Consider the following 26,117-nt stretch of genomic DNA (forward strand, 5'->3'; position numbering starts at 1 on the left):
GACTGCTCACTCTACCAACTGAGCTATTGAAACCCAAAAAGAGAGTAATTTATGTTTTTTTTTTATTTGGCTTCACACTCGATTCCTAATATAGTCCTAGGTAATGCCAACTCTTAAAGTATATGTATGTATTTTGTTAATTGGTTTCATGACTCTGAACTTGACATTTGTAATGTCCTTTCCAATGCAATAACTGTCATTGAGCAAAAATAGCAGCCAATCTTTTGTCCCCAAGTTGCTGGGGCAGGAAGGTCTGTGGTGCATTTTCTATTGGCTTTGCAGTCTGAACCACTTTTTTGTGTTCTCTTTGATCTGTTTTGCGGTGTGTTTAATTTCATGGGTGTCCAGATTTTTTTTCAAACCTCCTCTAAGATTTGAATCCACACTGGACCTTATCCATTACCTGCTGGCTCTGCTATCCATTCTGTTTCATTTTCTTCTGCTGGATTTTAGAAATGCCGGTTGTTGTATTTTGCTGTCTTCTTATGTGTGAGTGTGACCAGTCAGCATTCAGCGCCAGCCAGTGGCACTTCAGGACTGCTCAGAAGTACATACCCATCAACAGGAACTTGTCTCACCCCCGAAAATGCTCATAAAAATCACTTTTTTGGCAGTGTCTCCAATGAAGAAGGAAAGGTGTTGGGACCCTAAAATGGTGCAAGTCCTGTGGTGGAAACAGGCTTTGTGTGTGTGTGTGTGTGTGTGTGTGTGTGTGTGTGTGTGTGTGTGTGTGTGTGTGTGTGTGTGTGTGTGTGGTACTTTCCATGAGTTTTAATCCAACAATGTCAAGTTATTTGGTTTAGCTATACCCACTGAGTTCAAGATCAAAAGATAAATATGAGAAAACTGTGTAGAATGTCAGCTTTTTCATGTTACTTGCATTTAGATGAGTTACACATCATGGCACATTTGATATGGTTACCCAATAATGCCAGAATTGTCCCAACTTGTTTTAGAGCTGTTGTCATCAGACTTCTCTTTAAGAAACCCTCTTCCCACCCTGGGTTATTGGGAAACCACAGACATATTTCTAATGTAATATTTATTTCCAAATTTATTGAGTCAGTGGTTGAGACTCAAATGTTATTTTATCTGGCGGGAAATGATCTAATGAGCCACTGCAGTCTATATTTAAGGTGCATAATTCCACTGAAATGATGCTCACTCAAGTAGTGAATGATCTGCTGCTGGCTTTGAATGTGTACATCAGTGCTACTACTACTACTACTACTGCTACTACTACTACTACTACTACTAAATATGAGTCTGAATTTTAATATACTTGATCACAGTATACTGTATACTGGAAAAACCAAAAGTGTTGTGTTTATATTTTTGTTGAGTGTAGTTTTGGCAAAGGTATGCACTCTCTGTGTGCTTTATACTACAGTTGGGTTTTGATAAGGATTATTATTATTTTTTTATTTCTACAACATCTCCAGTTATTTCAATTCAATTTATTTACATTTATATAGCGCCAAATCACAACAGAGTTGCCTCAAAACGCTTCACACAGGTAAGGTCTAACCTTACCAACCCCCAGAGCAACAGTGGTAAGGAAAAACTTCCTCTGAGGAAGAAACCTCAAGCAGATCAGACTCAAAGGGGTGACCCTCTGCTTGGGCCATGCTACAAACAAAAATTACAGAACAATTCACAGAACAATTCATGAGCAAATATACAAGAAATGCTATTGGCGCACAGGACAGGAGGATCGCCAACACGAATACACCTCCCACCTCTGGATGGAGCTGCACCTTAAACAGAGAGAAAAAACAGAATCAGGCATCAGAAAGACAAAAAATACCTTCCTTTTTGTTTGTGCTTTGGAGAAACTGACCCCTGCCAGCACATCAGCCCACTTTAAGGGGTCAGTCATATTGTATAAAATCTATTTTAATATTCTTTGAATTTTCATGTTAAACATCCCTATTGTCTCAGCATTCTATGACGTCATGCTGAAATTACCCTGGTATAAGCTTAATTTTTGAGAGCTCCTATTCATTTCAAGCAACTGGCACCAAAAAGGTCATTTGTCTGACACCTGTGTATCAGGCCCTGCCTGTTTCACAGAGCAAACAGTCGTTCATATATGCACTTTCCTGATTTACGCCACAAAATTAGAAATTGCTGGAGACTTTCTACACACAGAAACAGAGAATTGTTTGTCTTTGGTGATGTTTGCCACAAAATGACAACAAAATGTCAGTACAAGGTAGATAAATCTATTTTTACACAATATTTTTCACAGTAATCTCTGCTAAAATAGCTGGCCAACAATTAGCTTGATGAAAAGTGAGTATGTCCTATTTAAAAGTGTATATTTTGGTGAAACCGCTTGGATAGGCTGAGTGAGTGAGTACTTTGGCGAACAGCGCCCCCAGTGGTACCTAAGGACGGTTGCATGCATTCTGTTCTGCACGCCTGTTTTAACTCACTAAATGTATTTGGAACACATTGTGCAAATCAGCATTTACCCGTAGTTTGTCTTATTACATTGTTGATGTTTTCTTGTCGTTATTATTATTAGTTATCAATTTTTAAATGATCTGTAAAGTTTAATTACATTTGCAGTCTGTTGTGGCTGAGAGTTTTGTCTCAGCTCTCCGTGTCTGTTTTCCTTCTGTGGTTTTAGAGATAAGGCAACTGATACGAATGAATGAGCTTTCTCAGTGAGCATTCAAAGTGTCGCAGTAACAGGAAGTTTGTTTTTAGATTTTCATGCTATTTATGAGGGTTTCTCTCTCTCTTTTTTTTTTTTTGTGCGTCTCGCGAAGTGGTGATGCATTCAAGGGTCTTGACAGCAAATTGCACACCAGAGTGCTGATGCTGGTTGACCGGAGGGAGGCAGTAAAAGACGCATTTGTCCATCGAGCCTGCGATTATTTGACAAGTTTGTTCCAGTACTTCACTCTCCGGTGTACAAGCTCCCCCACGTCTCCCCATCCAGGAGACTTCTAAGGAGACCACATCGCAAGAAAGGTCAGATCGCTTTCGTCTGTGCGTCAGTCCTGGTTCAGGGCAAATTTTCCTCAGATCAGCTGGCTGTGTGTGGCAGAAAATGTTGCAGAAATCTGAAAATTATGAAGTCTGCTTCTCTGCCAAGTTTACAAATGCAGTCTCCTAAACAGTCAAGGTGGCGCAGACTGTGCGGCGTGGAAATCTGTCACTGCTGATCGTCACTCCCCTGCTGTTTGCCAGGAAGTTTACTTCCAGAAAATGTTGCGGTTTGTTTGTTGGCGGCGCGTATTTCAGGGAAAAACACTTCATGTCAGACTTGCTCTGCAGGTGGATATTTTCTTTCACCCCCCCCCCCCCCCACACACACACACGCGCGCGCGCACACACACACCCCTCAGCACACCCGCACCCGCCTCCTCCTGTCGGCAGTATAAATGCTTCCTTCAGGCTCTTTGAGGTGCAAACTGCAGCTGCGCAGTCCAGAGTTCAGCAGCACAGCGGAGTTTGGCTTTGACTTTTTTCTTCTTTTAAACCTCACATCCAACTCGCGGTCACACAAACCCGACCTGCTCCTCTGATCACTTATAAGTCTCCAGTCCTCTCAGGAGCTTTTGAACGACTTGATTTCGTCTCCCCTCAGTGGACTTTCTATTTCAAACCAGTTTGGATTAACGCAACTATCACCCGGGATCTGCACAGCTTTCTGCCGGACGCTGCGTGCACGCCATGGCGCGTTTAATGCTATTTTGTGTGTTGTTCTCTTCAGTGCAGACGGTAAGTGGCGCACTACAAGTACTTTTCACCATGATTAGATTTCGGAGGCGCGACGGGTTTATGCCGGTTTCTCGGGGCGCCTGGAGGCTTGGAGATGGACGTGCGTCTTTACGCACAAACAAGCGCACCGCGCTGCTTTGACTGTTCAGTTTAAAATTGGAGTATTTCAAAAATCTGATTCATAGCAAAGTAAAATTGATAATTGTCACTATTGATCACTTTTAAAGGCTCATCAGGCGTTTCGCTTCTTTCTCATGCGCGCGCGCACACACACACACACACACGTGTGTGTGTGTGTGTGTGTAATGCGCGCACAGGTGCACAGTTTTTTGGTTTGTGAGATTCAAGGGTTTTGTTTGACCCCTGCGCTTTGTCTCACAGGCTCTGTCCTTTGGGGTTTTCGAGCTGAAGATCGACTCCTTCACTACTTCCAGCGGCCTGTGTCGCCTTCAGTACCGGGATTGCCAGATATTTTTCCGTGTGTGTCTCAAGCACTCGCAGGACGTCATTAACCCGGAGCCGCCGTGCACGTACGGGACCGCGCTCACCGAGATCTTAGGCGCCGACTCCAACTCCAACTCCATCTCCGGCAGCGCGCCCGTCAGGGTGTCCATGAACTTCAAGTGGCCGGTGAGTGTCGAAAATCACACCTGGAACGCGCCACTTTGCCTAATGAGCATTCATTCATTCATGAATTCATTCACTCACATGTACAGCTTTAAAGTTTTCCGTAAGTAGTACTTTTTAAGGGAAGATTGTTTTAAATGCCAAAGAGAAACTTGCATGAAAATACCCTGTGATTTTTCGAGCCACACAGTCACGCCAGCAGACGCACACGTGCACGTTCCATTGATTCCGTGATGTTTGTGTTGTTTTTCTCATTCATTCCAGGGGACTTTTTCTCTGATTATTGAAGCCTGGAACGCTGCGTCTTCTGGTGTGGAGTCCACAGGTAGGAGCAGTGTGGCTGTTTCACCACTAGGAGGCGGTAGTAGCACCGTTTTTGAAGAGAGACGCTACAATACTTAAACATTCAGCAAACTATTTACTTGATTTTAGAACAAATGACAGTCTGTGTCTGGAGGAATATCACAGACACATACGTATACAGGGTTGTGCAAAAGTCTCAAGCATACATGCTTTTCTGTACAACTGTATTTTTTTTAATACTTTATTCTTAAATACACTGGCCAGCCTAAGGCACACACGTGCAATAATCATGCTGTCTAATCAGCATCTTGATATGCCACACTTGTAAGGTGGGATGGATTATCTCTGCAAAGAAGTGCTCACTAACACAGATTTAGTCAGATTTGGGAACAATATTTGAGAGAAATAGGTCTTTTGTGTATATAGAGAATATTTTTGAGCTTTGTGTTCATCTCATGAAAAATGGGAGCAAAAAAAAAAGTGTTACATTTATATTTTTGTTCAGTGTACTACTTAAGTAAACAACCTGATTGTAAATGTCCAAAGTCCAAGTTATCCACATGTCTGTTAGTAGAGCTTCTTGTTCTCTTAATGAACATTGCGTGGGTTCAATGCATGACTGTGGCTGAATGTTGGTGTTTGTCAGAGGTGGGTAACCCCAGCTTCTTTGAGTAAAAGTCTGAACATCTAAGATAAGATAATACTTTATTATCAGATCAAAGATCCGAAATTTGTGTTACATATTCAGTAGCTCCATTACAACACAATACATAAACAACACAAATAAGACACAGATATTTCACAAACAATCCATACAACAAAAATGTACTCACACTGTGGCCTTGATAATGTTGTTCTGGATTAAGCTCCTTATTTAGTTTAAGTATCGACTGATGCACAAAAGAATGTTTCAGTCTGACCTTATTAAACTGTGGAACACTGTATCGGCATCCAGATGGAAGAAGGACATATTCACTGCTCAGAACATGGTTAGTGTCAGAGGTGATATTTTTGCCAGCCTTATTGTGTTGTTGTGATAAGAGGTCTCATACATACCCTCTAAAGGCTGACCAACAATTTTTGAACAGATTTTTAACAAGTGTTTCAGTCCAGATTTTACAGAAGTGGACAGGCAGCTGTACCACACAGCATTACAATACTGCAGTACACTGATAATAACAGAAGTATAAAACAATAGGAGTATCTGTCGTGTAGCTCCGAACGATCTTAAATGATGGAGAAAATACATCCTGTGTTTAGTTTTCTTACAGATGTAGTCAATATGATGTTTTCAAGATAGAGTAGCATCTATCATTATTCCAAGATATTTATATGACTTCACCTGTTGGATTATATCATTATTAATGATTGTGGGGTTTACCCTGACTGGTTTTGAACAAAACACAATTTCCTCAGATTTCTTTGTGTTTATCTCCAGCGCGTTGTTTTTGCTCCATGTGACCGCTTTATTAACACCTTGTTGGTGCACATCAGGACTTTCTGAATCATGTAGTAATGTGACCAAAACAGTATCGTCAGAGTATTTCAAAACGTACTGGTTATTTAAAATTGAACGGAGATTAACCTATTTGTTCCATCCACCCAATCATCCATCTGATTGTAATTAGTAAAATTAATTAATTTCTTCCTTCAAACAAGTGGATGAGCTTAATCAGTGAAATCACCCATATCAGGTGCACATGTAAAGGAGGCCAACAGGAGGTGCTGTTTAGAAGAAGTTGGTAAACCTCAATTCCCAAGGCCAAAAATTTGCTCGAGCAACAGACACTAGAATTCATGAGTCTTAGACTCATGGTCAGAGTGCCTACCTCTCATCCCAGAGGTTGTGAGTTCACGCTCAGAGGTCGATGTGTTTTGCACATGGATAGAAACAATACGTGACAGGACTTTTACTCAGTGAACCTGGGTTTTCCACCTCTGGTGTCTGTGCCATCCACTTGACCAATCCCAGTGTCCGTCCTCACAGACTTTGAAGCACATTCATGCTATGCGCATTAGGGTTTATAGCTGTCCCACTGTCAAATCATTGAGAGTATAAGGCAGACAATTTGAACCCTTTCTGCCAACTTTCTGAAATCAGCATTTCTGCAGACGTTGGTGAAGAAGGTCTGCATTTCTATAACGCTTTTCCATTGAGCAGATCCTCAAAGCACTGAACAATGATGATTCACATTTACCTCTCCGGCCAAGGCTGGTGAAGGGAATTACCCACAGTTCATAGCATTGTGACATCAAACAGGGGGTTACTAGGGGTAACCCACAACTTAAACAAGGTAAACAACCGCTACAGGTGTCTAGCTGCAGCTACAGACACATTACACACACACACACACACACAAAATCATGAAATTTGGAATATTGAGTGCACAAGTGTTCTTAAAAAATAATTAAAAATAATAATAAAAGAAGAGTTTAAAAATATGAAATCGGAGGAATGCAAGCACATTCTGCATTACACACACATTTTGTTCATGAATCAGTGATTTAATTTTTTTGTTATTGATCTTCTTTCGGCTGCTCTTGTTAGGATCAATCAGCAGATCAATCGTTTCCAACTCATCCTGTCCTCTGTATCTTCTTCTGTCACACCAACCACCTGCATGTCCTCCCTCAGCACATCCATAAACCTCCTCTTTGGCCTTCCTTCTGGTTCCATCCTCATCATCCTTCTCCCAGTATACCCTGGGTCTCTCCTCTGCACATGTACAAACTATCTCAGTCTCAACTCTCCAACTTTGTTTCCAAAGCATCCTTCCTGAAGTATCCCTCTGATCTGTTCATTTATAATCTTGTCCAACCACGTCACTCCCAAAGAGAATAGTAACGTCTTCAGCTCTGTCTCCTGTCTTTGTGTTAGTTCCACCATTTCTAAGCTATACAACATCTGGTCTCACTACTGTCTTGTAAACTTTCCCCTTCACTCTTGCAAATATTCTTCTGTCACATATCACTTCTGCCACTCTTCTCCACCCGCTCCATCTTGCCTGCATGCTCTTCTTTACCTGTTTACCTCACACCAACTGAACAGGCAAAAATGCCATCAGGACTAGCTGGTAGCATAGAAAAGGTCCCTATGTGCACGTTTCCTCTCTGAATGTATGTGTGTGTGTGTATATATATATATATATATATATATATATATATATATATATATATATATATATTTTAGATGACCGATTACACAGTTAGCTGCTTACCTTAATTGTGTTGTAAGTTTACAACACAAGTTCACTCTTGCTGATATCCTTCTGTCACAAATCACTCCTGCCACCTTTCTCCACCAACTCTACCCTGCCTGCACTCTGTTTTTCACCTCTCTACCACACTTTCCATTACTTTGGATAGTTGACCCCAAGTATTTAAACTCATCTACCTTAACCACCTCTACTCCTTGTAACTGCACTATTCCACCAGTCTTGCTCCTATTAACTTTCATTCTCCATCTCACCAGAGCATCTCTCCAAACTCATCTTATCCTGCTCTCTTACTATAGATCAGTGTCATTTGCAAACATCATAGTCCATGGTGACTCCTGTCTGATCTCATCCATCAACCTGTGCATCACCATTGCAAACAAGAAAGGACTCAGAGCTGATCCTTGATGTAATCCCATCTTCATCTTGAATGCATGTATCATTCCTACTGCACATCTCATGGCTGTCACAGTATCCTTGTCTTGTACCACCCTCACTTACTTCTCTGCCACTCCAGACTTCCTCATACAGTACCACAACTGTTCTCTTGGCGCCCTGTCAGAAGCTTTCTCTAAATCCAAAAATACAATGTTTTGAATTTAAAAACCAAATGGCATTAATTATTATTGGATAATTAGTTCTTGTTCTATTTACAAGGTAAGTGGCCAGAATGTGTTCAGATTAAGCAATGGAACTGTCACATGCTTTGGTCATGAAGAAAGTAACAAAACTAAAATAAAATGTCCCAAACCCACACTCCAAGGGGGAAAATAGTCCAACATCTTAGATTTTTGCATTTTAATTTCATGCAAAATTTCCATTTATTCATTTTCTCTACCTGCTTACTGTAATCAAGGATCACGGGGGATGGAGCCTATCCCAGCAGTCATAGGGTGTGAGGTGGAGTCCTGGACACGATTACCATCTGTTGCAGGGCAGATTTACATCCTTTTGTATTATATTTTTGATATATTAAAAAAACAAAAAACAAAAAAAAACGTGTTTAATTTGTCAGACAAGTATAAATGAAACTGTAAGAAGGAAGAATACATAATCAGATTTATATATTTCTCATGATTAAATCCAGTTTGTTTCATATTCATATGATTCATTTTAACCGATAAATGTGCCTTAAATTGCAATTACTAGTTTAGGTTAAAACAATAATATAAGATGTTAATATTATCTTGGTGAATAATAGTAAGCAATATGGCTGTGCTAAGGGAATGTGATGTGTCCCATTCTCATTTATACCATTTTGAACCCCTGCAGTCTTTTTCACTCACTTTCCAGGTGACAACATTTAAGTCTGAGGGTTTAGGGCTTGGGGTGGTGATATTGGGATTAGGCCACTGACCTCTTGAAGTGCATTTCCTGTTTTCACATCACACATCTGAGGCATAGGTGAAGAGGAATCTGCAAAAACAAATCAACAACAAAAAGGGTTCATTTTTACACTTTATTTCTTTTGCTATGTCTAATGAATAATGAATTGATTAACATATTATTAATATATCACAGTTCACCCAAAATAATTCATCTTTAAAGACAAAAACAGTCATGTGAGATGAATTTAGTTTATAAATACTGTTTGTCTTTTCTTCATCAAATATCAATATCATCAAAAGTTAGTATGTGCATGTGCAATAACATATGTGAAGTCTTTAAAATGTGAAATCAGTATATAGTTACTTTTAAGTAACACTCACTGTACTTATATGACCCTACAGAGTATTATCCAGATGACTAAAGCAGCATAACTACCATTATGTTTGTGTCAATTTATCAGTGAGGTAAAAGAGACAAATACTGTGCGTCCAAAATGTATTCACAGCGCTTCAGTTTTTCCACATTTTATGTTACAGCCTTATTCCAAAATGGATGACATTAATTTTTTTCCCCCTCAAAATTTTATGTACAATACCTCATAGTGACAATGTGAAAAAAGTTTTTTTTTTTTTTTTTTTTTTTAGATTTTTCCAAATTAAAAATAAAAAAGTAAGAAATCATATGCACATAAGTATTGACAGCCTTTGCCATGAAGCTGAAAATTGAGCTCAGGTGCATCCTGTTTCCACTGATAATCAAATCAATTTTATTTATATAGCGCCAAATCACCACAGTTGCCCCAAGGCGCTTTATATTGTAAGGCAAAAGCCATACAATAATTACGTAAAAACCCCAACGGTCAAAACGACCCCCTATGAGCAAGCACTTGGCGACAGTGGGAAGGAAAAACTCCCTTTTAACAGGAAGAAACCTCCAGCAGAACCAGGCTCAGGGAGGGGCAGTCTTCTGCTGGGATTGGTTGGGGCTGAGGGGAGAGAACCAGGAAAAAGACATGCTGTGGAAGACAGCAGAGATCAATCACTAATGATTAAATGCAGAGTGGTGCATACAGAGCAAAAAGAGAAAGAAACACTCAGTGCATCATGGGAATCCCCCAGCAGTCTAAGTCTATAGCAGCATAACTCAGGGATGGTTCAGGGTCACCTGATCCAGCCCTAACTATAAGCTTTAGCAAAAAGGAAAGTTTTAAGCCTAATCTTAAAAGTAGAGAGGGTGTCTGTCTCCCTGATCTGAATTGGGAGCTGGTTCCACAGGAGAGGAGCCTAAAAGCTGAAGGCTCTGCCTCCCATTCTACTCTTAAAAACCCTAGGAACTACAAGTAAGCCTGCAGTCTGAGAGCGAAGTGCTCTATTGGGGTGATATGGTATTAAGAGGTCCCTAAGATAAGATGGGACCTGATTATTCAAAACCTTATAAGTAAGAAGAATAATTTTAAATTCTATTCTAGAATTAACAGGAAGCCAATGAAGAGAGGCCAATATGGGTGAGATATGCTCTCTCCTTCTAGTCCCCGTTAGTACTCTAGCTGCAGCATTTTGAATTAACTGAAGGCTTTTCAGGGAACTTTTAGGACAACCTGATAATAATGAATTACAATAGTCCAGCCTAGAGGAAATAAATGCATGAATTAGTTTTTCAGCATCACTCTGAGACAAGACCTTTCTAATTTTAGAGATATTGCGCAAATGTAAAAAAGCAGTCCTACATATTTGCTTAATATGCGCATTGAAGGACATATCCTGATCAAAAATGACTCCAAGATTTCTCACAGTATTACTAGAGGTCAGGGTAATGCCATCCAGAGTAAGGATCTGGTTAGACACCATGGTCCTAAGATTTGTGGGGCCAAGTACAATAACTTCAGTTTTATCTGAATTTAAAAGCAGGAAATTAGAGGTCATCCATGTCTTTATGTCTGTAAGACATTCCTGCAGTTTAACTAATTGGTGTGTGTCCTCTGGCTTCATGGATAGATAAAGCTGGGTATCATCTGCGTAACAATGAAAATTTAAGCAATGCTTTCTAATAATAACTGCCTAAGGTAAGCATGTATAAAGTGAATAAAATTGGTCCTAGCACAGAACCTTGTGGAACTCCATAATTAACCTTAGTCTGTGAAGAAGACTCCCCATTTACATGAACAAATTGTAATCTATTAGATAAATATGATTCAAACCACCGCAGCGCAGTGCCTTTAATACCTATGGCATGCTCTAATCTCTGTAATAAAATTTTATGGTCAACAGTATCAAAAGCAGCACTGAGGTCTAACAGGACAAGCACAGAGATGAGTCCACTGTCTGAGGCCATAAGAAGATCATTTGTAACCTTCACTAATACTGTTTCTGTACTATGATGAATTCTAAAACCTGACTGAAACTCTTCAAATAGACCATTCCTCTGCAGATGATCAGTTAGCTGTTTTACAACTACCCTTTCAAGAATTTTTGAGAGAAAAGGAAGGTTGGAGATTGGCCTATAATTAGCTAAGATAGCTGGGTCAAGTGATGGCTTTTTAAGTAATGGTTTAATTACTGCCACCTTAAAAGCCTGTGGTACATAGCCAACTAATAAAGATAGATTGATCATATTTAAGATCGAAGCATTAATTAATGGTAGGGCTTCCTTGAGCAGCCTGCTAGGAATGGGGTCTAATAGACATGTTGATGGTTTGGAGGAAGTGACTAATGAAAATAACTCAGACAGAACAATCGGAGAGAAAGAGTCTAACCAAATACCAGCATTACTGAAAGCAGCCAAAGATAACGATATGTCTTTGGGATGGTTATGAGTAATTTTTTCTCTAATAGTTAAAATTTTATTAGCAAAGAAAGTCATGAAGTCATTACTAGTTAAAGTTAAAGGAATACTCGGCTGAATAGAGCTCTGACTCTTTGTCAGCCTGGCTACAGTGCTGAAAAGAAACCTGGGGTTGTTCTTATTTTCTTCAGTTAGTGATGAGTAGTAAGATGTCCTAGCTTTATGGAGGGCTTTTTTATAGAGCGACAGACTCTTTTTTTTTCCAGGCTAAGTGAAGATCTCCTAAATTAGTGAGACGCCATTTCCTCTCCAACTTACGGGTTATCTGCTTTAAGCTGTGAGTATGTGAGTTATACCATGGAGTCAGGCACTTCTGATTTAAGGCTCTCTTTTTCAGAGGAGCTACAGCATCCAAAGTAATCCTTGAGTTGTTTCTACAGCTTAATTGGAGTCCACCTGTGCTAAATTCAGTTGATTGGATATGAATTGTAAAGACACACACCTGTTGACATATTAGGACCCACAGTTGACAGTGCATGTCAGAGCACAAACCAAGCATGAAGTCAAAGGACTTGTCTGTAGACCTCTGAGACAGGATGGTCTCAAGACACAAAACTGGGGAAGGGTACAGAAACATTTCTGCTCCTGAGCACAGTGACCTCAATCCATAAATGGAAGAAGTTTGGCTCCACTAGGACTCTTCCTAGAGCTGGCTGCCTGTCTAAACTGAGCGATCGGGGGAGAAGGGCCTTAGTCAGGGAGCTTACCAAGAACCCGATAGTCACTCTGCCAGAGGTCCAGCATTCCTTTGTGGAGAGAATAAAACCTTCCAGAAAGACAACCATCTCCACAGCAATCCACCAATCAGGTCTGTATGGACGGAAGCCACTCCTGAGTAAAATGCACATGGCAACTCCCCTGTAGTTTGCCAAAAGATGTCCGTCAGGTGTCTTTTGTCTCAAACCATGAGCAACAAAATTTTCTGGTCTGATGAGACAAAGACTGAACTCTTTGATGTGAATGCCAGGTGTCATGTTTGGAGGAAACCAAGCACCATCCCTACAGTGAAGCATGGTGGTGGCAGCATCATGCTGTGGAGATGTTTTTCAGTGGCAGGAACTGGGAGTCAGGATTGAGGGAAAGATGAATGCAGCAATGTACAGAGACATCCTGGATGAAAACCTGCTCCAGAGCGCTCTTGACCTCAGACTGGGGTGACAGTTCATCTTTCAGCAGAACAATGACCCTAAGCACACAGCCAAGATATCAAAGGAGTGGCTTCAGGACAACTCTGTGAATGTCCTTGAGTGGCTCAGGCAGAGCCCAGCCCTGAATCTGATTGAACATCTCTGGAGAGATCTGAAAATGGCTGTGCACCGACGCTCCCCAGCCAACCTGATGGAGCTTGAGAGGTGCTGCAAAGAGGAATGGACAAAACTGCCCAAAGATAGGTACACCAAGCTTGTGGTATCATATTCAAGAAGACCTGAGGCTGTAATTGCTGCCAAAGTCACATCAACAAAATATTAAGCAAAGAGTGTGAATACTTATGTACGTGTGGTTTCTTAGTTTTTTTTTTAAATAAATTTGCAAAAATGTCAAATAACTTTTTCATGCTGTTATCATGGGGTGTTGTGAGTAGGATTTTGAGGGGAAAAAATAAATTTGCTGCATTTTGAAATAAGGCTGTAACATAGCAAAATGTGGAAAAAGTGAAGCGCTGTGAATACTTTCTGGATGCACTGTACATGTGTGTATTCAGATGTCTTGAACATTGGTGACCAGCCCTGCTCTGATTAGCTCAGTGTACTCTCTGCCAGATGAACACGCCTGACTTCCAATTTGCTGTGTGGAAAACAGGGAGAGATGACAAATATGCTCTACGTGGTCACTCCTGCCTTGGAATGAAGACTTGTCAGACACATGAAATGAAACCACCATGTCCATGTTGTTTACCCAGAGAACCCAAGCAACCTCATCAGCCGCTTGGCCACCCGCCGCAAGCTGACTGTTGGGGAGCAATGGTCCCAGGATGTGCATTTCGGCAACCAGAGTGAGCTGCACTACTCCTACCATGTGGTGTGTGATGAGTTCTACTATGGTGAGGCCTGCTCAGATTACTGCCGGCCCCGGAATGACACCTTTGGCCACTACAGCTGTGATACCTCAGGAAGCCGCCTCTGCCTGTCCGGCTGGAAGGGCAGTTACTGCACTGACCGTACGTACTGGCAAGGACTTTATCTATTCCACTGTAGTGATCCTGCCACACATACTTGATTATTTATTCTTAAATTACTCCAGGTTTGTTTCACATTTGTACTTCACCAGACTGTGAATTGTTGCGATTGTTTTTTTTTTTTAATGTGGTATTTTCTCAAATCATGTTGTTTCCCACATGCACCATGAATTGCATCATGGCGTTTAAAGTAGTAACTACTTCAGCCAGTAGGTGGAAACAAAAAATGTAATTATGTGGTTGTAATATTCTAATATTCTGTATGAATTCTTCACACATTATAAATGCTTTCAAAGTGATTCCTGGTTTAATGATCTAAAGCGCCATTCATTAGAAGGCATACCTCTTCCAACATGGAAAAGAGCTTATTTTAGTTACTTTATTTTATTTTCTGATTTTCATCCACCCCAAAGTTTAATGGTGTCTAATCCAGGTCAAACTTATTTATCATTTCCTGGACATTGGTTCATAAATAAACATGCAAAAAATCCAGGAAGTGGACATGAGAACAAATATAACCTCCTGTACAAAATAGTTTTTCTGTGATTTAACAGTAATTTTCTTGAATACGAGGGCTGTCCATAAAGTATAGGTCCTTTTAATTTTTTTCAAAAACTATATGGATTTCATTCATATGTTTTTACGTCAGACATGCTTGAACCCTCGTGCGCATGCGTGAGTTTTTCCACGCCTGTCGGTGACGTCATTCGCCTGTGAGCACTCCTTGTGGGAGGAGTCGTCCAGCCCCTCGTCGGAATTCCTTTGTCTGAGAAGTTGCTGAGAGACTGGCGCTTTGTTTGATCAAAATTTTTTCTAAACCTGTGAGACACATCGAAGTGGACATGGTTCGAAAAATTAAGCTGGTTTTCAGTGAAAATTTTAACAGCTGATGAGAGATTTTGAGGTGACACTGTCGCTTTAAGGACTTCCCACAGTGCGAGACGTCGCGCAGCGCTCTCAGGCGGCGTCATCAGCCTGTTTCAAGCTTAAAACCTCCACATTTCAGGCTCTATTGATCCAGGACGTCGTGAGAGAACAGAGAAGTTTCAGAAGAAGTCGGTTTCAGCATCTTATCTGGATATTCCACTGATAAAGGAGATTTTTTTAATGAAAGACGTGCGGACGGGTCCGCGCGTCGGCTCACAGCCGCCACGACGCTCCGCCACAGGAAAAACACCTCTGCTGGAAGCCTTAAGGACAAGTTGGAACATGTCCAGCTGTTAAACAATTTCTCATATACTCACTCCACTGAAAGCCATCAAAAGCCGCCTGGATTTTACAAATGGTTATCAACACGGAGGTGTTTTTCCTGTGCCGCCGCACTGCGTCGGCTGCGTCCTGACGCACGGACCCGTCCGCACGTCTTTCATTAAAAAAATCTCCTTTAACAGTGGAATATCCGGATAAAATGCTGCAACCGACTTCTTCTGAAACTTCTGTTCTCTCACGACGTCCTGGATCAATAGAGCCTGAAATGTGGAGGTTTTAAGCTTGAAACAGGCTGATGACGCCGCCTGAGAGCGCTGCGCGACGTCTCGCACTGTGGGAAGTCCTTAAAGCGACAGTGTCACCTCAAAATCTCTCATCAGCCGTTAAAATTTTCACTGAAAACCAGCTTAATTTTTAGAACCGTGTCCACTTCGATATGTCTCACAGGTTTAGAAAAAATTTTGATCAAACAAAGCACCAGTCTCTCAGCAACTTCTCAGACAAAGGAATTCCGACGAGGGGCTGGACGACTCCTCCAACAAGGAGTGCTCACAGGCGAATGACGTCACCGACAGGCGTGGAAAAACTCACGCATGCGCACGAGGGTTCAAGCATGTCTGACATAAAAACATATGAATGAAATCCATATAGTTTTTGAAAAAAATAAAAAGGACCTATACTTTATGGACAGACCTCGTATGCAAGTAATGAATGTTTGAGTTCAATGGTATGACTATTTAATGAGGTGAAATAGTCGTGAAATATTCATACCATTGAAAGAATGGAAAAACATTGTTTTAAATAACGGTGAACATAGATCCTTGTCGTTTGATATTTTATTAATTTATAAACAGAAAAGGGACTTACATTTTGGTGTTCATCACTGGTGCTTAACAGTCCAGTACAAACTTTAAATATTGTTCACAGTAGTCCGTGATGCCGTCCACTGACTTCGTGTACAGACTGTCATCTGCTTTCCTCACTCCAGCGAAAACTACGTCAGAAATTTCTTTTGTGTGTGTGTATTGGAAGAATTAGTAGTGTCAATTTGTTCCTTCAAATTGTCGTCCGCCAACAAAACAAACTCCGCTATGTTTAGCTAAACACCACCCCCGGTAGTGTGAGCATGTGTAGTGGTCGGGCGTGCAATAACACATTTCATATAGCAACAAAATTGCACGCTAAAAAAGAATTATTGCATGGGAAACTAGAAGCACTCAGAGAGTGCAAACCACTGCCAAGGCCATAGGGTCACTGACCCTAAAGAGATTCCCTCCTTGGCACAGTGATCTATTCAACAATTCAGTGTTACAACCAAAACTATGATACATACACTTTTCTTTCCTTTATATTTGACATCCTTGACCATGAAAACATACCACTAGAACTTGGAATCACTTTTATGTCTTTATTAGTTGAAAAGTTATTGTATAAAAACAATTTTTCAGTAATGGCGGTTTTCTTCTGGATCTAGCTCCATAACATTTGAAGCTACATCAAATCTGATGACACCTTACTGAATCAGTACAGATTCAGCTACAATTTGGTGTTAGTTGTGCATCTCTAGCTTCATTTGTCACCTCACACTGACACATTTTCTATTTTCCCTATATTTTTGGATATTCTGGATCACCAGATCTGGAATCTGGATCCGATCATCACCAAACTTTGTTGTTTGATAGAACATTTGACTATGTTACACCTTAATTTTTTTCAAGCCTTTCTGCCTTGTTTTTGTGGAGTAACTAGAATGTCAAAATTCCCCCTATCCCGCAATGGTGAAGAATCCTTTAAAAAATCTCTGGATCCAGATCATGATCCGGATCACCACTAAAATTTAATCACTTGTTCCTCTTGTCATTTCCAACCACTCCACAAAATTTCATTAAATCCGTTCAAAACTTTTTGTGTTATCCTGCTGACAAACAGACAGACAAACAAACGCGACCGAAAACATAACCTCCTTGGCAGAGGTAATGAAACGCAATGGCAAATGGTACGAATAATCCATGTCACATGACATACAAGCCACCAATCAAATGACAAGGATCCACACAGCCATTACATAAATATTAAGAGACCCCTTTCCATTGCATTTGATGCATCGTACAACACAATTTTGTTGGACAACCCCCTGCAGACAAAAGTCGAAGCAGGAACATTCAAAATATATTATAAAAACACTGTAAACACCTCTGTTTCGATGACCTTTCACATGCTGCAGTGATTCTTTGGAAGAAGCAACATTTAGTCGCTACAACGAGAAGCTTAAAGGCCTTTGATGGCATCGATCCTTATGAGGTAGAAGCTTGTGACTGGAGTTAGGGTGTTATTTTTTTGTCACGACAAAAATATTTAAAGTTTTGAAAGCGATGAGTTTTGTATACAGTGTTCAATTTTATATTCCCAGCGTAGATTACCAGCACAAATAAGTCTAAAAAAAATAGTCAGATTTGCCACAATTTTTTTTCAATGGGTTGCGAGTCACATCACAGAAGCACTGACTCGTGACCACATTGCCTCCTCGCATTATCAATCCACAACGCTAATTAAAGTCTGAGGATTGAAATCGACTTCGTCCATTGTTTTAGATGAACTGTCGTGGATATTATTATTTTGACGAAATTTAATGTTTAAGGTTTGGGCTCTGCCATGGACAATTGGCTGGTTAGCCTGTTAGCTGAGTTAGTGACACTTTTTATTATGCTATATTCGGGGCGTCTTTAAATTAGATGGAACTAAATTTCATAGTATTGCTAAAGCTATTAGAACACACTAAATCATTTCTGCAAATGTTTCTGATGATCACAAATGGGTGAAGAAAAAATAATCAGGGTCTGCAAAATGCAATGGTAAATGGAGGGTCAAATGGCCAAATTTCACAGTTTCTAGAACTCGCAATCACTATATTGTTGCATCTTGTATTACTTTACTCATCCCAAAATTATCCACCAAAAACACTTACCTGAGACAAAATGCTTAGAGCACACTTTATAATGTTGTTTGCTCGGGTCAGGGTTGAAATGATCTCCGTTAATCTGAATTAACCACAGCTGGAGTTGCTTGCTAAAAAGCTCCTCTGTCTATTAATCCTTACTGTGCAATGACTGTCAGGATGTCAAAAATCTTAGTGACCTCTTGCCTGCATTTCCATGGTTTGCACACCCAAACACCATGCATGAGTTAACCGTTGTCTCCCTTGACAGATAACTGGCGTCTCACGCGGCACAGGTGCTCCCTCTGTTACATTTTCCATTTATATGTAGGTGCGCTAGGAATCATGGGTAACCACACCCAGAATGGAAAGGGGATATCATAAAGTTCTGACGTGTTGTAACAGTCAGGGACATAATTTATCTTCAGCACTTTTTTTAAGGGGGAAAAGAAAATTAAGCATTTCTATAGATTTGTAGGAAGGGGGGGGTGTGCATCATGAATAGATTCCTTAGGACCCTCGACACTTTGTCCTGTGGTCTTGAAATTAAGCAGTTTTTAAGGGCAACAAACAACAACAACCCCCCCCCCCCCAAAAAAAACCTCAAAACAAAAACTTAACGTTTTGTCATTTCCATTGTGTGTTTGTATGCGTTGGCTCAGAGATTTGCTCCTTTTGTTTTGGGCTCAACAATGAGCCCCAAGTCGGGTCCCGGTTTGGCCATTTTAACAGAAACACACGCTGGAGCTTAATGTGCACTGCGTTGTGTGTAGAGATGGCATGTGTTGCTTTTGTTGTGCGGGCCAGCTGCTGCGTTCAGTACTTAGGCACAGGAAGAGGGGGCGTGTGTGTGCCTGTGTGAGACAGGGCCTTAGGGTGGTGGTGGTTGGGGGGAGTGTGCAGTGTTTTTATTTTTTGTGATGCAAATAAAAAAAAAAAAATCACACACTCTGTAATAATGTTGACTTCTTCTCTCTTCTTCCTTTCCCTCTCTCCTTCACACATCAGCCATCTGTGCATCAGGGTGCAGCGAGCAGCACGGCTTGTGTGAGTCACCAGGAGAGTGTGTGTGTCATCAGGGCTGGCAGGGCGAGCGGTGCGATGAGTGCGCTCGACACCCCGGCTGCGTCCATGGGACCTGTCAGCTACCCTGGCAGTGCAACTGCAATGAAGGGTGGGGAGGACTGTTCTGTAACCAAGGTGGGTTCAACCCTCGCCAACAAACCAGCTGATTTATAAAAACACCTGTCATTCCATGCCAGTTTTAGTTCGAGGGAGAAGCATGTTTCTTTTTTACTGTTTGGGGAGATGTTTAAAGTCATGGCAAAATGAAAAAAAAAAATCTTCAGTAAATGCTTGAAACATCTTGACAAGCTGTCAAAATATAATTTTAGTTTAGACATGTATAAGTAAAATATTTCAATGTTTTTAGTTGCCTCAAGCTACTCTCACTTTGTACATAGTAGTTACTGAAATGAAATGTCCCTCACAGCATATAAAACCTCTTTCACCTGACACCTTATGATTCAGCTGTGGAGCCATCGTTCAAGTTAAAGATGTGTGTTGAGATGGGAGCTGAAAAAAAAAAAAATCACATATGTTTCCTATAATGCAGATGTTGTCATTTAAAGGAATTTGTACTCATGGTGGAAACGTTGTCTTATATGCTTTCTCAGGATTCTTCAGGTTCAGAAGAAGTGGCTGGATGCAGGCTTTTTGCTTTTTGTGCTCCCACTTTATAGAACAATTTTCCAGTGAATATCAGAATGTCCAATTCTGTTCAGTCCTATAAGACCAATCTCAAAACTTATGTTTTTCCTCCCCATTTCTATTTAGCCTACAGTTTTTAAGTAATTGTATTTTTAAAATTTGTGATTACTATTGTCTATGCAATTGGTGTGTTTTTTTTTTATATAATCCCAATTTCAGTGAAGTTGGGATGTTGTGTAAAATGTAAATGAAACAATACAATGATTTGTAAATCCTCTTCAACCTATATTCACTTGAATACACCACAAAGACAGTATATTTAATGTTCAAACTGATAAACTTTATTGTTTTTGTGCAAATATTTGCTCATTTTGAAATGGATGCCTGCCACACGTTTCAAAAAAACTGGGGCAGTGGTATGTTTACAACTGTTACATCACCTTTCCTTCTAACAACACTCAATAAGCATTTGGGAACTGAGGACACTAATTGTTGAAGCTTTGTAGGTGGAATTCTTTCCCATTCTTGCTTGAGGTACGACTTCAGTTGTTCAACAGTCCGGGGTCTCCGTTGTCGTATTTTGCTCTTCATAATGCGCCACACATTTTCAATGGGTGATGGGTCTGGACTGCAGGCAGGCCAGTCTAGTACCTGCACTCTTTTACTACGAAGCCATACTGTTGTAACACGTGCAGAATGTGGCTTGGCATTGTCTTGCTGAAATAAGCAGGGACATCCCTGAAAAAGACGTTGCATGGATGGCAACATGTGTTGCTCCAAAACCTGGATGTACCTTTCAGCATTGATGGTGCCATCACAGATGTGTAAGTTGTCCATGCCATGGGCACTAACACACCCTCATACCATCACAGATGCTAGTTTTTGAACTTTGCACTGGTAACAATCTGGATGGTCTTTTTCCTCTTTTGTCTGGAGGACACGACGTCCATGATTTCCAAAAAGAATTTGAAACGTGGACTCATCAAAGCACAGCACACTTTTCCACTTCGCGTCTGTCCATTTCTGGATGTTGATGTATGGCTTTTGCTTTACATGGTAGAGTTTTAACTTGCACTTGTAGATGTAGTGACAAACTGTGTTAACTGATAATGGTTTTCTGAAGTGTTCTTGAGCCCATGCAGTAAGATCCTTTGCACAGTGATGTTGGTTTTTAATACAGTGCCGCCTGAGGGATCGAAGGTCATGGGCATTCAATGTTGGTTTTCGGCCTTGCCGCTTTCGTGTAGAAAGTTCTCCAGATTCTCTGAATCGTCTGATTATATTATGGACTGTAGATGATGGAATCCCTAAATTCCTTGCTATTGAACATTGAGAAACATAGTTCTTAAACTGTTGGACTATTTTTTTCAGTGGTGATCCTCGCCCCATCTTTGCTTGTGAACGGCTGAGCTTTTTGGGGATGCTCCTTTTATACCCAGTCATGACACTCACCGTTTCCAGTAGGTGTTCTTTGAGTATTCATCAACTTTCCCAGTCTTTTGTTGCCCCGTCACCAACTTTTTTGAAATGTGTTGCAGGCATCCATTTCAAATGAGCAAATATTGCACAAAAACAACAAAGTCTATCAGTTTGAACATTAAATATCTTGCCTTTGTGGTGTATTAATTGAATATAGGGTGAAGAGGATTTTCAAATGATTGTATTCTGTTTTTATTTACATTTTACACAACAACCCAACTTCATTGGAATTGGGGTTGTAGTTGCTAAATTTTATTTATGTTCAGCAATTTGAAATTTTAATACTAGAAAGTAAAACTTTACAATGCCAAATCAGAAAAAGTTGGGATGGTATGGAATTTCAAACAAACAAAAACACAGTGATTCTTTATGTTGGCCTCTGTTTCATTACGGACAGTATGAGCCCAAGGTATTTCATGTTTTGTGAGGTCAGCTTCATTTTATTTGTTAATACATATACATCCATTCCTGCTTTTAAGGTCAGCAACACATTCCAAAAAAGTTCAGAGGTGAAAGCATCACTTAAAAAGCATTGAAGCTATGAAGCGTTTCAGGTGTTATTTTGTCCCATTCTTCCTGCAAGCATGTTTTAAGGTGTACAACAGTACAGTGGTGAGCAGCGGGGTGGGGGGTGTGGGTGGGGTCGTCATTGTTTAATTTTTTTTTTTTGCGTGAAATTTCTCCGCACATTCTTTATTGGGGACAGGTCAGGACTGAATAGAGGCCCGCCCAGTATCCACATTTTCTTCTTCCATTTCTATGCTTTTGTGATGTGATGTGGTTTTCTATTGTCTTATTAAAAAAATGCAACAACTAAAATGACATTCCTGGAGAAGATGAAGGTAGCGTATGCTGGTCTAAAATCTCAGTGTACTTTTCTGTATTAATGCTGTCATCTCAGAAGTGTAACTTACCTTTTCCAAGGGCACTGGCACATCCCCATATCATGAGACCATGGCCTTTGGACTTGTTGCTTATAACAGTCTGGATGTCCTTTTTTGTCTTTTGTCCGGAGAATGCTGTGTCTAGTTCTTTCAAAAAAGATCTGGAATACTGATTTGCCCAACCACAATACACTTTTCCACTGTGTCCTAGTCAACCCAGATGCCTCTGAGCCCAGAGAAGACACTGCTGCCTCTGGACAAGGCTAACATGAAGCTTCTTTTTACACAATAAAGTTTTAATTGCATTTGTGAACGTAACTCCACATTGTACTGCTTAACAGAGATTTCCCTTGCCCATGTGGTTATATCAGCTATTGATGAATGATAGATATACAACCCCTGGCAAAAATTATGGAATCACCGGCCTTGGAGGATGTTCATTCTGTTGTTTAATTTTGTACAAAAAAAGCAGATCACAGACATGACACAAAACTAAAGTCATTTCAAATGGCAACTTTCTGGCTTTAAGAAACACTATAAGAAATCAAGAAAAAAAAAGATTGTGGCAGTCAGTAACGGTTACTTTTTTAGACCAAGCAGAGGAAAAAAAATATGGACTCACTCAATTCTGAGGAATAAATTATGGAATCACCCTGTAAATTTCCATCCCCAAAACTAATACCATCTGCTCGTTGACGTTGACCCTATGTGTCTTTTTGCAAGGAATGTTTTCACAGTTTTTGCTCTATGGCAAGATGCATTATCTTCTTGAAAAATGATTTCATCATCCTCAAACATCAGAAAAGTGTCCAAAATATCAACGTAAACTTGTGCATTTATTGATGATGTAATGACAGCCATCTCCCCAGTGCCTTTACCTGACATGCTGCCCCATATCATCAATGACTGTGGAAATTTACATGTTCTCTTCAGGCAGTCATCTTTATAAATCTCATTGGAACGGCACCAAACAAAAGTTCCAGCATCATCACCTTGCCCAATGCAGATTTGAGATTCATCACTGAATATGACTTTCATCCAGTCATCCACAGTCCACGATTGCTTTTCTTTAGCCCATTGTAACCTTGTTTTTTTTCTGTTTAGGTGTTAATGATGGCTTTCGTTTAGCTTTTCTGTATGTAAATCCCATTTCCTGTAGGCGGTTTCTTACAGTTCGGTCACAGACGTTGACTCCAGTTTCCTCCCATTCGTTCCTCATTTGTTTTGTTGTGCATTTTCGATTTTTGAGACATATTGCTTTAGGTTTTCTGTCTTGACGCTTTGATATCTTCCTTGGTCTACCAGTATGTTTGCCTTTAACAACCTTCCCATGTTGTTTGTATTTGGTCCAGAGTTTAGACACAGCTGACTGTGAACAACCAACATCTTTTGCAACATTGCGTGATGATTTACCCTCTTTTAAGAGTTTGATAATCCTCTCCTTTGTTTCAATTGACATCTCTCGTGTTGGAGCCATGATTCATGTCAGTCCACTTGGTGCAACAGCTCTCCAAGGTGTGATCACTCCTTTTTAGATGCAGACTAACAAGCAGATGTGATTTGATGCAGGTGTTAGTTTTGGGGATGAAAATTTACAGGGTGATTCCATAATTTATTCCTCAGAATTGAGTGAGTCCATATTTTTTTTCCTCTGCTTGGTCTAAAAAGTCTGTGATCTGCTTTTTTTCTACAAAATTAAACAACTGAATGAACATCCTCCAAGGCCGGTGATTCCATAATTTTTGCCAGGGGTTGTAGATCCAGTGCCATCTGAGGAATTGCTGGTGTTCAGCTTAGCCTTGCACTATAACCTTTTACAAACTGAAATTCCTCCAGAATCTTTGAATTATTTAATGATATGCACTGTAGTTTCTTTAAGAAACATTGTTTTTAAACATTTCAGTAACTTTCTCACACATTTGTCGACAAACTACAGATCTTCTAATCGTTTTTCCTCCCAGAGACTCAGCCTTTCATAGATATGGGCTTTGTACCAAATCATCTGTTGGCATCACATGTTTAAATTAATTCATTTAAGTTTTACCTCATTACTAGAACTAAATTGCCCTTTTGGATTATGTTGCAGGCCTGATATGCATGAATGGATATGAAATGAAGTAGAACACTGTAAACATGAAATATTTTGGGTTAATACTTTCTACAATGAAACAGAAGTCAAAGTAAATGTAAGAATCATATTTTTTAATTGCATTTTCCATACCATCTTCTTCTTTTATTGTTGGTGTTGTTATTATTGTGATTATTGTTATTATTACATATAAATACTCAATGATTTTGGTACTGACTGTTACTGAGGAGTCTCAGATAAAGAGGATTACTTGCACTGTGAGGAAACACCAGCTATGGCATTTTGGTTATAAGGCACAAGATCCAGTATGAAGGTATCAGTAACGTTACAAGGCCAATGGGATACCCATAATTCACTGAGCTGCAGCAGATAGGTGATTTTCAAGAAATGGTGATAGACCAGTTGTCTGCTATGGTGGATGACCTCCAGGACCCAATGCAGCTCCTTAGTCTGGATGTAGTGAAGAGGTGGCTGCATCATAGGCTCCCATAGGTGACCTGTGGAAGCTGATCCAAAGATGTGGCTGAGGGTCCTACAAATGGACAAGACCATCCTCCCACTGCCACAGTACTGTACCTTTCGCTATGCCAATCTCGAGCTCTTGCTTTTATATTGGGTAAAGTTTTAGTGCTAGTTTCATTTTCTTGTTCCTGTTCAACTTGTACTTCTGATAGTCAGCAAGACCGTTGTGGCAGAGATAATGAACTGCTGAATGCTGATTGGTTTCACACTGTCATGTGTACAGTGGGACACATGAAACATTTTGGACACGAGAAACACTGGAACATTGTCTTTGGTGTATTATTTTAAGTGCATCTGCCATGGTCCAGTAAGTTGTTCATGTATTCACTAGAACATTATCTTTGTATTTTATGTGCATCCACATTGGAACACTTTGGTGTATTACTTTATGTGCATCTGCCATGATGCATTAAGTTCTTCCTGCATTCACTGTAACATTGTCTTTGGTGTATTACTTAATATGCATCTGCCGTGATGCATTAGGTTGTTGACATAGACTTTGGAACATCGTCTTTGGTGTATTATTGTATATGCATCTGCTGTAGTGCATTAAGTTGTTGACATAGACTCCGGAACATTATCTTTGGTGAACGTCACCAAGGGCTATGTACATCTGCCGTGATGCATTAAGTTGTTGACATAGACATTGAAACTTTGTTTTTGGTGTATTGTTTTATTTGCATCTGCTGTGGTGCATTAAGTTGTTCATGTATTCAATGGAACATTATCTTTGGGGAACATCACCAAAGTCTATGTCCATCTGCCATGCAGTGCATTTGAAAAGTATTCACAGCGCTTCACTTTGGATAGAAAAAAAAAATGGATGAAATTCATTTTTTTCCTCAAAATTCTCCACGCTGTACCTCATGACAATGTGAAAAAAGCTTTTCTGAGATTTTGTAAGTTTATTAAAAAAGCAAAAGCAAAAAAAACAAAACAAAAAAACAAAACCAAGAAATCACATGTACATAAGTATTCACAGCCTTTGCCTTGAAGCTAAAAATTGAGGGGCCCCCTGTTTCCACTGATCATCCTTGAAATGTTTTTACAGCATAATTGGAGT

The 26,117-nt window shown here is 40.1% G+C and overlaps 1 protein-coding gene across 1 annotated transcript in view; it reads left to right on the forward strand.

Annotated features, from left to right (window-relative positions):
* The first annotated feature begins 3,436 nt into the window (after positions 1-3,436).
* Positions 3,437-26,117, forward strand: part of dlc (deltaC) — a 336,546-nt gene continuing 313,865 nt past the window's right edge. The window contains exons 1-5 of the mRNA XM_034168222.1: positions 3,437-3,735; positions 4,117-4,365; positions 4,627-4,687; positions 13,951-14,208; positions 19,379-19,570. Coding sequence (XP_034024113.1) covers positions 3,688-3,735; positions 4,117-4,365; positions 4,627-4,687; positions 13,951-14,208; positions 19,379-19,570 — 808 coding nt within the window. The 5' untranslated portion in view covers positions 3,437-3,687. The remainder of the gene's footprint in view (positions 3,736-4,116; positions 4,366-4,626; positions 4,688-13,950; positions 14,209-19,378; positions 19,571-26,117) is intronic.

Source organism: Thalassophryne amazonica, chromosome 4 (genome assembly GCF_902500255.1).
Source record: "Thalassophryne amazonica chromosome 4, fThaAma1.1, whole genome shotgun sequence".
NCBI classification, from domain to species: domain Eukaryota; kingdom Metazoa; phylum Chordata; class Actinopteri; order Batrachoidiformes; family Batrachoididae; genus Thalassophryne; species Thalassophryne amazonica.